The sequence below is a fragment of the Erythrolamprus reginae genome, chromosome 1, assembly GCF_031021105.1.
Source record: "Erythrolamprus reginae isolate rEryReg1 chromosome 1, rEryReg1.hap1, whole genome shotgun sequence".
In the NCBI taxonomy this organism is placed as follows: Eukaryota; Metazoa; Chordata; class Lepidosauria; order Squamata; family Dipsadidae; genus Erythrolamprus; species Erythrolamprus reginae.
The window spans coordinates 138,839,662-138,852,262 of NC_091950.1; the positions used below are offsets into that span (position 1 = coordinate 138,839,662).

General features: G+C 40.6%; 2 protein-coding genes across 3 annotated transcripts in view; one reads left to right on the forward strand and one right to left on the reverse strand.

The window, feature by feature from the left end:
• The window catches only part of LOC139175661 (veficolin-1-like), a 940,898-nt gene that overhangs the window by 873,174 nt on the left and 55,123 nt on the right, over nt 1-12,601 (forward strand). The gene's annotated exons all lie outside the window — the stretch shown is intronic.
• The window catches only part of LOC139175596 (acyl-CoA (8-3)-desaturase-like), a 30,972-nt gene that overhangs the window by 4,835 nt on the left and 13,536 nt on the right, over nt 1-12,601 (reverse strand). For both annotated transcript variants that reach the window (XM_070766771.1, XM_070766777.1), the window contains exons 5-8: nt 11,646-11,774; nt 9,569-9,629; nt 7,643-7,716; nt 1,996-2,093 (exon numbers count right to left, since the gene is read on the reverse strand). In XM_070766771.1, coding sequence (XP_070622872.1) covers nt 1,996-2,093; nt 7,643-7,716; nt 9,569-9,629; nt 11,646-11,774 — 362 coding nt within the window. The remainder of the gene's footprint in view (nt 1-1,995; nt 2,094-7,642; nt 7,717-9,568; nt 9,630-11,645; nt 11,775-12,601) is intronic.

The window sequence follows — 12,601 nt, forward strand, 5'->3', positions numbered from 1 at the left end:
GCCGTTAAATAGAATAATGGGACAAATTTATTGGTTTGTTTGTTAGGCTTAGAATGCAAGTCATTTACTGGATCTAAGGATGCCTTTCTATTGAAACCAATACATTTCTAACACTCACCCAGTGACAATGACTCAGATTCAAACCAAAGATCAGAACCACCAATCTTTCTGAGTTAGTGGACAAATTTGGAAGGATGACCAAATACCACGGAAACTGATCCCAAATGGAAATAATAGAGTGGTTTGGCTATATCCTACATAGCTATATAATGGCAAATGGTGACATATGACCCTTTTAGAGGAAGGCAAATTGATGAGGTTGTTCTTACTACTCACTCTAGCCCTTCACGGTGCTACTTGGTTTTCTAAATTATTCTCTTAGGCTATCAGATATAAATCCAGTTTCAACACTGTCTCCATCTTGTCGACATTTTTTCTGAAAAAGGCATTTCTTTGATAACATCCTTTGAATACAGTCTCTCCATTAAAGCATAATCATTACTGAAATTATTGATTTTATAGCTCTGTGATGGTGAACTTCTGGCCCACTGGGAATCAAGAAACAGGCTGTTTCCAGCCTCCGAAGGGGGTGCAGAAGGCCCAGTTTTTTCCTCTCAAGCTCCACAGCCTTTTGAGTTGGGAAATGGGCCATTTCTGGCTTCTGGAAGACCTCTGTTTTCACCCTCCCCAGTCTCCTAGAAAGGCTCTGACGCCTGAGGAGAGAAAAAAATGGAACTTCCAGTCCAACTGGCAGTCAGCAAATGGAATGTTTCTGGCCTCTGAATGACCTCCGGTGGGTGGGGAGGGCCCTTTTCATCCTCCCCAAGCTCCTAGAAAGGCTCTGGAGCTTGGGGAGAACAAAAAAAAAAAAAGAACTTCCAGTTTAATCGGAAGTTGGCAAATGGGCCATTTTCTGCCTCTGGAGGGCCTTCCAGGGGTGGAGAAGACCGTTTTCACCCTCCTCCAGCTCCTAGAAAGGCTCTGAAGCCTGAGCAGAGTGAAAAACAGGCATGCCATTGCATGCCAAGAGCAAAGGGAGTCACGCGTGCATGTGGGGGGAGCATATGGAATTATGAGTGTAGGCACATGCATGAGCAAACCCCCCCCCCCCTTTGCTCCTCCTTTGCACGTGAACCAAAAAGGTTCATCATCAATGTTATAGCTACTAGTTTCTAATTCAATTCTAAAAAAGTCTTCTTCAGTGTTTTTATTTTCATATAACATTTTTTTACTACCTTGCAGACCTATGCATCTTTCTTTTGTTTAGAATCTTTAGTCCCCTCTTGTGTTGAGTTTTTGAAATCATGAAATTATTTATCTATGTTATGTTCTGTAAAACCAAAAACAGGGTCTATTTCCCATAAGAATCTATTTGTACTTACTTTATAATTAATTCCAAAATATTACCACAAAAGTTATAATATTCCAATTTTATCTGGATCTTTTGCCCATCTTTTACTTTCTAAGATCAAATTCATTTTTAACATTTGGCTGATTATTTCAGATTCTTTAAATTCTTAAGCTTCTAATTAAAACTTTCTTCAGTTCAGGATGAAAGGCAAATTTATCTAACATTTTCAAATTTGTAACTTTAACAGCTTAAATTAGTTAATCAGCAGTTTCTGAAAGTGATTAGAAAGTGCTGGTTGAGAAAATACTTAATGAAAGAAAATATGCAGATTGTGAAATGATGTATGTTGCAGTCAGTAAGTGATGAATGCATATGCACCAGTCCTCAACAGAAAGACAATGAGTTTGGGTCACCTAAAAATGAGGGGGACTATTGGAGGTAAGTTCAGAACAGTTTTCCACAGCCTGGGCGCTCAACTCAACTCCCAGAATTCCCCAGCCAACAAAACCATTACTGCGTGTGGTAGAGTTGAAGCCCACACATATGGGAGTGGACAGATTTGGGAAAGGATTATCTAGAGAAGAGTCATGGTCTGGGAAGGAATAGTTAAACACAAAGTAAATAGTACATATGATGTACAGTACTTCATAAGAACGAAACATCCCAAAGCACCCTTGAATCCCAATATGGGGATGAATGCAATAAAGAATCGGACAAAATATCCCAGACCCCATGCCAGTTCCTGTAAAAGAGAAAAAAAAGGAATGGATATTAGAATAGCATCTTTCCTTGCTCCAAGTAGGAACCCTACATGGAATCTTACTGAGAACTAGATATCTATCTTCTGGAAACTTTACTCTGTTTATTGCCCATTTTGACAGAACCATTTTCTACCCTGGCTTCTTTTTTAATGGGTATTTAACTAGTTGAAAAGAGTCATAGAAAAATTCACTAGACAAGACTGAGTATGCTTGTTTTTTAAAAAAAAAACCAAACACAATATTTTGAACTCACATCATTCCAGAAAGGGATAGAGAAGAAGAACTGTTGAACTTACCTGAACAGTCTTCTTGATGCACTGCAAGGAGAGTCCAACATGGGTAGTACTTCAGCCTTATTGGAAGGGACTGAGTTAAAAATTTGCATAAATAACAGGTCCCGCCCCCATGCTGCCCTTAGTGGGTCAGTCTATAATAAAAACGAAGTCATAGTGTAAGTAAACGAAGAACTTTTATGGAATGTTAATAAGCTCAAATAACTAAGGCATGAAACTGTGCCCCTGGGCTAAAAGGCCAGGAGGGTTTGGACTCTCCTTGCAGTGCATCGAGAAGACCATTCAGGTAAGTTCAACGGTTCTTCTCCACTGCACTGCTACGGAAAGTCCAACATGGGATATACCCAAGCTCACTCCCCTAGGGCGGGAACAGGCTGGACCAGGGCGCAGGATCTTGGCACACCCTCTGCAGCACTCTGTAGCCGAATGCTGCCTCAGCTGAGGCATACAAATCCAGGCAGTAATGCTTGATGAAAGTATTGGGAGCGGCCCAGGTAGCGGCACAACAAATGTTTTCAATCAGTGTTTGCTTCGCCCATGCTGCCGATGTGGCTGCACTCCTCATGGAATGGGCCGTGATGCCCTTTGGAGGAGATGTAGAGCCTGACTTGTATGCTGTAATGATACAAGCACTGATCCAGCGGCTAACAGTTCTAGTCGAGACTCTAGATTCCATGGATGGTGGGAAATAGGAAACAAATAGGGATTATGTCTTTCGAAATGAACTCGTACGTCTGATGTAGATCTTAAGGGCACATCGGACATAGAGTTTGTGCCATTTCAGTTCCAATGAGTGCATCCCAAGGGTGAAAAAGTCCGGTAAAGTGATTTCTTGTGTTCGATGAAATACTGTGTTGATTTTTGGCAGGAAAGTCGGGTCTAATTTTAATATCACTCTGTCTGGGTGAAAGAGGCATATGTCCGGTCTGATTGACAGAGCTTATAACTCTAACACTCTCTTTGCTGATGTTATGGCTACCAGAAAGGCCGTCTTGAGTGATAGTATGCACAGTGGCACCTCACGTAAAGGTTCGAAAGAGCGTCTCATAAGGGCCTGCAGTACCAGAGGTAAGTCCCATGTCGGAAAATGATGTATTGTCGGGAGCCGTATGTTGGCTGCTCCCTTGACGAAGTCCTTCACCCACGGGTGATGTGAAATGGGCTGAGAGAAGTCCGTTTTGAGGATGGTGGCTATGGCCGCCACCTGTCTGCGCAGGGTGTTGGGTGCTAAGCCCCTATCTAAGCCTGCCTGTAGGAATGACAATAGTTGGACCACCGCAGGGCATGGTGGATCGAAGTTCTGGGTTCTGCAGAAGGTGCAGTATGCAGCCCACGTAGCTTGGTAAATTCAGGTTATAGACGGTGTCCTTGCTGCCTGCATAGTGTTAATGACCCTCTCTGGCACTTGTCCCCTCCTTAATCTGTTCCCCTCAAGTGCCACACAGCAAGTTTCCACCAATGTGGTTCTGGATGTGATATTGACCCCTGTGTCAACGATATCCGGTGGTGAGGTATGCGCCAAGTGGGAGAGATTGACAAGTCCTTCAGGTTGGCAAACCAGGGTCGCCTGGGCCAGTACAGGACTACTAGGAGGACCTCTGCTTGTTCCTGTAGTAACTTGCTTAGCACTCTTGGGATCAGACAGACCAGTGGAAAGGTGTAGAGTAACCCTTCTGGCCATGGGCAGAGTAGTGCATTCACCTGTTCCGCTCCCGGAGTTGGAAAGTGGGCAAAAAACCTTGGCAATTTGTTGTTGCGATGTGTCAAACAAATTCACCTTCAGTTTCCCATATCTGCGGATAATGTCTTGAAACAGATCTGTGTTCAGACTCTATTCTGCCGGATCTATGGTCGTCCGGCTCAACCAATCTGCCTGAATGTTCGAGATGCCTGAGATGTGCTCGGCCCTCAGAGAGGCCAGGTGTCCTTCTGCCCACTTGAATAGGTTGTGGGTCTCCAGCATGAGGCGGCCCAACCTCGTACCCCCGAATAACTCGGACCCTTTGAAGGGGGCTGAAGCTAGGTGCCATTTTGACTTAGCATCCGCCTGCCAAGTGCGGAGCCAAAGGAGACAGCAGGAGGACAGGTTCGTAGCCAATGTGCACGATGAAAATCTGGCTGCTGACAGTGTGGTTTCTGCTGAGAATTCAGCCGCCGCTAAAAGTTTGTTAATATCTTGCCTCAGGGGGGCCATCTACCAGACCCAGTTTCGTGAGCATGTCCTGAAGCCAGAGGATTGATGCTCTGTTGAAAAACAATGCAGCTGAAGCTGCTTTTAGGGCCCATGCCACCATTTGGTGGGATTTTTTGATTAGTCCCTCCACTCTGCAGTCGTCTGGTTTTAAGCCATCTGCCATTTCCAAGGGAACCAGCGCATTGCATATCAGGCTTGCGACTGGAGCATCAATAGTAGGAAATTGTAGCAGATTTTCCATTTCTGGATCGAACGCATAGAACTTGCGTTCTGAAGCTGTTGGTCCTAGAGCTCCCACTGGGTGTTCCCGTGGTTTCTTGGCATTATTGAGGAACAAGTGTGAGGAAGGTATAAAGTCGGAGTCTTTTGGGGGCTCAGAGAAGAGCCTTGAGGTGGGTTGAGTGCCCACTGCCAGATTTGTTGTTTTGTCTGCCATGTCCAAAGCAACTACCTGCTTTGCCTTCTTAAGAAGAATGTGAAACAAGGAAGGCCTGAAGAGGCCTGTAAAGGCTAGTGGTTCAGGAAGTGTTCCCTCATCCTCTGATAAACCATTGTCTGGCTCTGAACCTGGTTCCCTCATTCCTGAACCCTCATGAAAGGAATCAGGCACAGGAGATGTGGGTGCTGGAACTGCCCATATATTCCTATGTGTGGTGAAGGTTGAGGCAGAGGAGGAAGAGTAGGGGCAGCAGATGTTGCATACTGCTGAACCTCCACAGTGATACCATGTGAATATGCTGAGGCAATGATGTCCTGAATGGCCGGGGACATGCGGTGCCATGTGTCTGGTGAGGATCTGAGTCCTGCTGCTGTCGGTGTGAATGTAGCCCAAGGTGTCAGGGTGGTGTAATGCCATGCTGAGGTGGATGGCACAGCTACCTTAGGCCTAAATAGGGCCTCTGCTGTCAGGACTGGGGCCACTGATCTATCTGGGGACCAGTCTCTGTCTGTGGCTGATCCCATTCCCTCTGGGAGCCTGGGAGGGGTAGAGGTGGCCATAGGATCCAGATTCTGACCTGTTGCAATGTTTGCCAGGACCATTATAACTGGTGTCTGCTTCTGGGCTGCTTCAAGTTGTCCCTCTAAAGCCTTGATACATTTTTCTGCCTCTTTCAAGGCAGCAGATGCTTGTGAAGTTTTAGATTTTGGCTTTGAGGAGTGTGTTTTCTCCTTGGCTTTAGGATTATGAGCCCCTGACGAGGGTGGGTCTGTCATCACCAATTGGGGTAAATCCGCCATTAAGCAAAGAGCAAGGCAAGGCTAGTATAATGAACTGTTCAATAGCTGTGTTCCTCAGAAAATGAGGCCCAACAAAATGGCGACTATTAGTCAAGAATTATCACTTCCTGTAACTTACAGGATATCATGTTCCAGATCCGGCTCTGATTGGGGCTGACTGCTGTCAGTCATGCCCAACAAAATGGCAGGCAGAGGTTGTGATTTCAGGGCACGCCCCCAAAATGGCGACCCTCTGACTAAACTTTTCTGCGTTGGCAGGCCGAGTCCGCCATTAAGGGTCTCTTCCCTGTGTTGGCGATGCTTTGCTCAGGCTTCTCTGGTGGTCTAGCATAATTTCCCCTTACCAGCCGAAGTCCATGGAGGTCGGAAAAAGCCCCTCGGGGCCGCGGCATTGTCAAGCCTCCCCTGCATCACTGTGTGCGGTTCAGGTGGGAAATTTGAATCCTGACTCCCTCGATTTGTTCTCCAGTGTTGTCGCTGCATCGCCCAGAGCAGAGCTTCATTCTGAGGGCTGTCTGGCTTAAACGGATCACTGCATTGGTCGCAGGGTCTGGGGGTATGGCCACACAGGCCGGGGGCCCCACCCTAGTGACTCCCGGTCCTTGGAGCATTACCCGGGCAGGGAAGAGGCTCCGACCGAGAGGAATGGTTGCAGGCAATACTCCTCAGAGCAGGGACCTGATTCTAGTGATGGTAAGTTGTTTCGTTGCACCTGTAATGAAAGAAAGGAGAGAAAAGTATTATTAGTAAGTATAAATGCTCTAACAGAGAAAAGGGCAATTTTAATTCAGACTGAAGAAGTCATAGGAGAGAAAACTTGTATGTCCCTTCACTATGACTGAGTTTTTAAGACTTACCCACTAAGGGCAGCATGGGGGTAGGGCCTGTTATTTGTGCAAATTTTTAACTCAGTCCCTTCTAATAAGGCTTAAGTACTACCCATGTTGGACTCTCCATAGCAGTGCAATGGAGAAGAGAAGTTTCTTTGCATGTTGTTATTAGGGTTTATATAAAGGTTATTATATAGTGATTATCAATACAAATACATCATGTGTGATTGCAAGCAGCAGTTTTGCTGTGTATGTAGATCTGTTTGAGCTCATAAGAAACATTATTTTTAATAACTGACATGTTTATGTGATATCAGATGAGAATGTAGAAATTTTGTTAGCTTTGATTATCTCATAAAATTTCAGCCATTTTTAATTAGAGCGCTTGGCAATAGCATACGGCAGATTCCCAATTTCAACAAGACTGGAAAAGGCTCATTTACCATCTTCTATATTAGAAAAAAAAAGTCCAACCCCATTTCCAATCCCTCCAGAAATTTTTAAGGAAATATGAACCATAACTTTATATTTGTATTCAGCCATCATAAATCGTTTCTGAATCCAAGTCCTCAAAATCACTACTTCAGAAAACTCTTGTACATTCTTAGTTCAACCAATGTCCAATTGCCTGTAAAGTTTCCCTATCATGCCTTCTACATGTTTGTTTTCCCAGACAAAAATCTAATGCCTTCTTCATAAAACGTCTTTTGATAGCCAGCAATAGTTCATCTGCAAGCACTTTGGAATTGGATGGTATTGACTTTCCAATTTACAATATTCTCATGGCAATTTTTAGGGGTACCTAAAAATGGTCTGGCCTTTTCATATGGAATAGAATAGAATTTTATTTTATTTTTTCTCTTAAGGAAATAAATCTTATCTTTTTAAGGAAATAAAATTCTAAACCTAGTAATAAACCGTGGGGGGAGGGATCTCAGTATTTAATATTTGGTATGGATTATTTGTATACTCACCCTCCAGAGTTTGCGTCGGACTATAAATTGCCATGAGTAAACTAGAAAAAATGGCCCTATAAGCGGTGGCAACGCTGTAGAAGGAAACAAGATGCATGTACCCATTAACTTTCCTTTATAAACATAAAGGAAGCATCAACCACACTCTTCAAATGTTTTGTATTTAACATTTTATTTAACAATTATAATTGTACTTGAGAATCTCATCATCAAAAATAAAGCAATCCCAAAACTTGTACATGGCAGACACTTGCCTGAATTGTGCCACACAAACGATTTGTGTTGGCTCCATTAGAACCAATTGACTAAAATACACTTGAATGGGCTAAAGGAAGCTCTGTTATTCCTTGTGATAGGTGGACAATACTATCTTAATCTGTTCATGTTTATTTAGAAGTTCTGGTAAATCCAGTTAGATCAGCTTTCAAGTGTTTCTGTATTTATTTATGAGACACATTTTGTAAAACTGCCCATCTTGTAAAATACAACTCTGGGTGACTTACAACAATATAAACTCTAAAACTAGAGACAGGGCAAACTACTAGTATATCTAAAGACAGCAAACCCCATTACCATCTAGTACCGATAATGTTAACTAATTGGGTAATGAAATAAGAAAACTGCCGACCGCAGGGAGCACCAAGAAGCCACAATTCCACCCTGAACTACAAATATTCTCTTCTATTGGAATCACCTGAATAAAAGGTACTTTTCCTTCAAAAGAGAGGAGGGGTTAATAGTCCAGAGGAAAAGAAGCATAGAGGCACAACAAGGAAAGTTGCAAGTACTCTACTTGCTGGCCAATAGACGAGAAGAAAAGAAGAAAAAAATTCCAGAGAGACGAATTAAGAATATATTAAGAAGAATATATTAGTACAGTAGTACCTCTAGATACGAGCTGCTCTACATGCGAGTATTTCCAGATACGAGCTAGGAGGGGAGGGACATTTCTGTTCTACTCCCGAGCTCAAATTCGGGATACGAGCCGAGGCCAAGTCTCGCTCTGGGCTGTGTCCCCTCCGAGCGCTCACCGCCCCCGCCCGGGAAACCGGAGCATCCTTCCCCTCCACGCACTTTGCCCTGCCTGCCTCCTGGATCAAGCGGGCGGCGGCAGACCGCCTTTGGGTTTTTGGCTGAAAACCTTCCCCGTGGCTCAAGCAGGCGGCGGCAGTTTTTGGCTGAAAACCCAAAGACTTGGCCTCTGCCGCGGCTGCTGCCCGCCTGCTTCTCTCTCCCTCCTTCCCCGCGGTTGACATTTAGTTTAAATCGATTTCATGCTCGTGTGTTGTTGCGGTTGAAGGTGAAGTAGTCATTAACAGGTAGGACATTTTGGTATATGATTTTATGAACTATAATTAAGTCGGAACGGAGACGACGGAGTTGTAAGTTGTCTAAACCAAGAATTTCAAGTCTGGTGGAGTAAGGTATTTTGTTGTGAGAAGAGGAATGAAGGGCTCTTCTTGTGAAATATTTCTGGACTCTCTCAATTGTGTTGATGCCAGATATGCAATGTATATGTCATCTCTATATCTATCATCTCTGTCTCTGTCTCTGTCTCTCTCTGTCTATGTATGTATGTATGTATGTATGTATGTATGTATGCATGTATATGTTTAATTCATGGGAATCTGTGTCCTGAGAAAGGAAAGAATTCCTCCTCCTTCTCTGCAATGTTCTGCATTTGCTGTCCCTGCTCTTTGTTCTTCCCTATTCCTTTTTTTTAATCATTAATAAGACTTGTTATTAATCTGTACTGTGCTGGGGATTGTGTAGAATGCATATGTAATAGGTCCATGAGTTCATGGTGGAAAAGATAAGAGTCCAAAGATGATCCAGAGCTTTTTTTAATTAAAGTTGTTATTTTTTTTACACAAGAAAAGTTCATTTGCAGGTTAACAGGAGGAAGGGAGAAAAATAGATACTCACTGAAGAAAAAATACTGGTGCTGATAGTTATAAGGCATGTATTTCTTTTTCTGCAAACCCAACTGTAAAAGAAAGTAAGCCATGAAAAACCAAATAACTTTCACTATGATAGGTAATTATAACCATTTCTACAACATTTTTTTACTGCTCTGTGAAAAAATACTCAGGCAGAAAAAAAGCAAAAAAAAAAGTGAGATGCATGCAACGGTCACGATAATAGAGAGTAATTGTGGTAGTTAAAATAGATTTCAGTCTTTATTTTTAAATTTTCCAGATGCAGAAACACATGGAAGAGTGAGATAGATTTGAAAATTAAGCCCTGCAATACAATAGAAAGAACATTTTTTAAACTTAGATTTCTTTTGGTAGCAGAAATACTAGATAAACTTGTACTAACCTTTCCAATAATAGCCGGGATGGTGCAGCAGGTAGAGTGCTGTACTGCAACCACTGAAGCTGACTTGTAAATCTGAAGGTCAGTGGTTCAAATCTCATCACCGGCTCAAGGTTGACTCAGCCTTCCATCCTTCCGAGGTGGGTAAAATGAGGACTCGGATTGTGGGGGCAATAGCCTAGCTCTGTTTTAAAAGTGCTATTGCTAACATGTTGTAAGCTGCCCTGAGTCTAAGGAGAAGGGCGGCATAAAAAATAAAAAAATAAAATAAAATAAATAAAATAAATTAAAAAAATAAAATAAAATAAAATAAATAATAAAATAAAATAAATAAAATAAATAAAATAAATAAAATAAATAAAATAAATAAAATAAATAAAATAAATAAAATAAATAAAATAAATAAAATAAATAAAATAAATAAAATAAATAAAATAAATAAAATAAATAAAATAAATAAAATAAATAAAATAAATAAAATAAATAAAATAAATAAATAAAATAAATAAAATAAATAAAATAAATAAAATAAATAAAATAAATAAAATAAATAAAATAAATAAAATAAATAAAATAAATAAAATAAAAAGGAAAGCATTATTGATGGCCCTGGATCTGATGGGTTCAAAAAGTTCCATTGTCCCAATATCAGCTCTTCAGATATTGAAGATATTGATATTGCACCATCCTATATATGCCACAATTAATGTCCTGACTGGTTTCAATAGTGATGAATTAACAAGAAAAAGGGAATCCAGAATCTCAACTAAATAAGCAGATTCTTCATTTTGAGATTTTTACTGACTGCCACATCCTAAGAACCGCACAACCATCAGAGATAAAAAGAATTATATTGGTATTTCTGCTTGTGAGGCATAAATCATTTTATATTTTCTTTGTTTTAAGAAAGAGCCAAGACAGAATATGCTTATTAAATCTGAAACAATCCATTGAGATAGATTCACACAATAGTCAGCCCAATTCATAACATTAACCAGAGAAGGAGCAAATGAGAACAAAGAAAGAAAAGCTTAAGCTCCATACCACCCTCCATCTTCTATCGTACATAAGCTGCCGGGATTTTTGGACAGGGAGACAATCTGCTATTTTTGCTTCCCTAACACACCATTTTAGGATTGCACTCATGGCCATTAAATCTTGCTGCTTTCCTCAGAATCCTTTTGTACATGATTGTTAAGTCAATCCAGTCAAGTAATTCACCCAGTAATCCAATTCATATTTATCTATAGCCATGAGCTACAGGAGAACTAGTTAAGGCATTAGGCTAGAAATTGCAAGACTGTGAGTTTTAATCTCTCCTTGGACAAAGCCACCTAGCCTCGGAAAGGAAGGATCCATATAGAAAAATACATTTTTGTTGTGGCCACCTTGGGTAAACATTTTGTCCAATCCTACTAATCTACTATCTCTATGAGATCTGTTTTATCAAAAGTTGCTAATAAATCCAGAAGAATTATATAATAAATAAATTATATAATTAATAAATTATATAATTAATTATATAATTAATAAATAAATAATAAATCCAGAAGAATTATACTGTGTTCAACTCTAACAAATTGACAATGAAACGGCTTAACAGTTTCTGTTCTGAATACTGATCTGAAAGGAGAGTGGCCAGAGTTCAGTAAAATCTGTTACCATCTAAGAAGTTTCTTCTTACCTCCCAAGAAAGAGTTTCCCCTAATGTCAAAATAACAGGATGAATTGAAACATCTGGGTCTTTCTGGAAACTGTTGGGTTTAGCATGATGCTGGGAATGGTGCAAACGCCACCAATTAGCTGAAAGTCCCTGTAGAAGAAGAATGAAATAAAGCATTCAGGCTCTTTTAAAAGATTGCTTGACTATTTACTGCCACAGTATTCTGCTTTGAAGAGGAGATTCCACTGAACCTTTGAATCAGATTTCCAAATAAGTTTGAGGTGTTGAATCAGCTAACTCTGAATTATCTTGGAGAGGTTCAAAACATTTTGAAGATTAAGTGCACTTCCTAGCTTTGAAGAATCTCAATCATTTATTGCATATATGGACAACACTGGGGAAAATTTGATTATTGCCTTCGAACCGTGCCTGTCAAAGCCCTGGAAGGGTGCTGCTGTTTGTGTATTTAGAGAGATTCACCTCTGGGGAGAAACAGAAAACAAAATAGAGACCTACATTTATTCTGCTCTGTCTCTCTTTTAATGAGTCTTAGTTTCTTGCCTCCATATCATTTTATTTTTACTTTTCTTTGGCTCCCCTATAGTACAGTCCCTGTTAGCTTTGGGTTCAAACAATAAGCAAACAATTCATTAAATAGATTTGAAAATCCCTTGGAATTCATAAAATGGATTAAGAGTATTATATTTCCTTCTAAAGTAAAATTTAATGACATTTTCTCCCACTTTTCCACTATTTAGAGAAGCTAGACATGAATATCCGGTTTCACCCTTGCTTTTTAATATCTTCATTAATTCTGGGGGAGGGTATAAAATTTTCTTTATTTTTCCTTGAACATAAGCAGTAAAAAACACATAGAATCAATGCCTAAAATAATAATTAATGATATTTCTTTGATAAGTTAAGCATTCAGAGAAAAAATTGCTAATAATGCTTTTAATATGTACTTTTTATCCTCT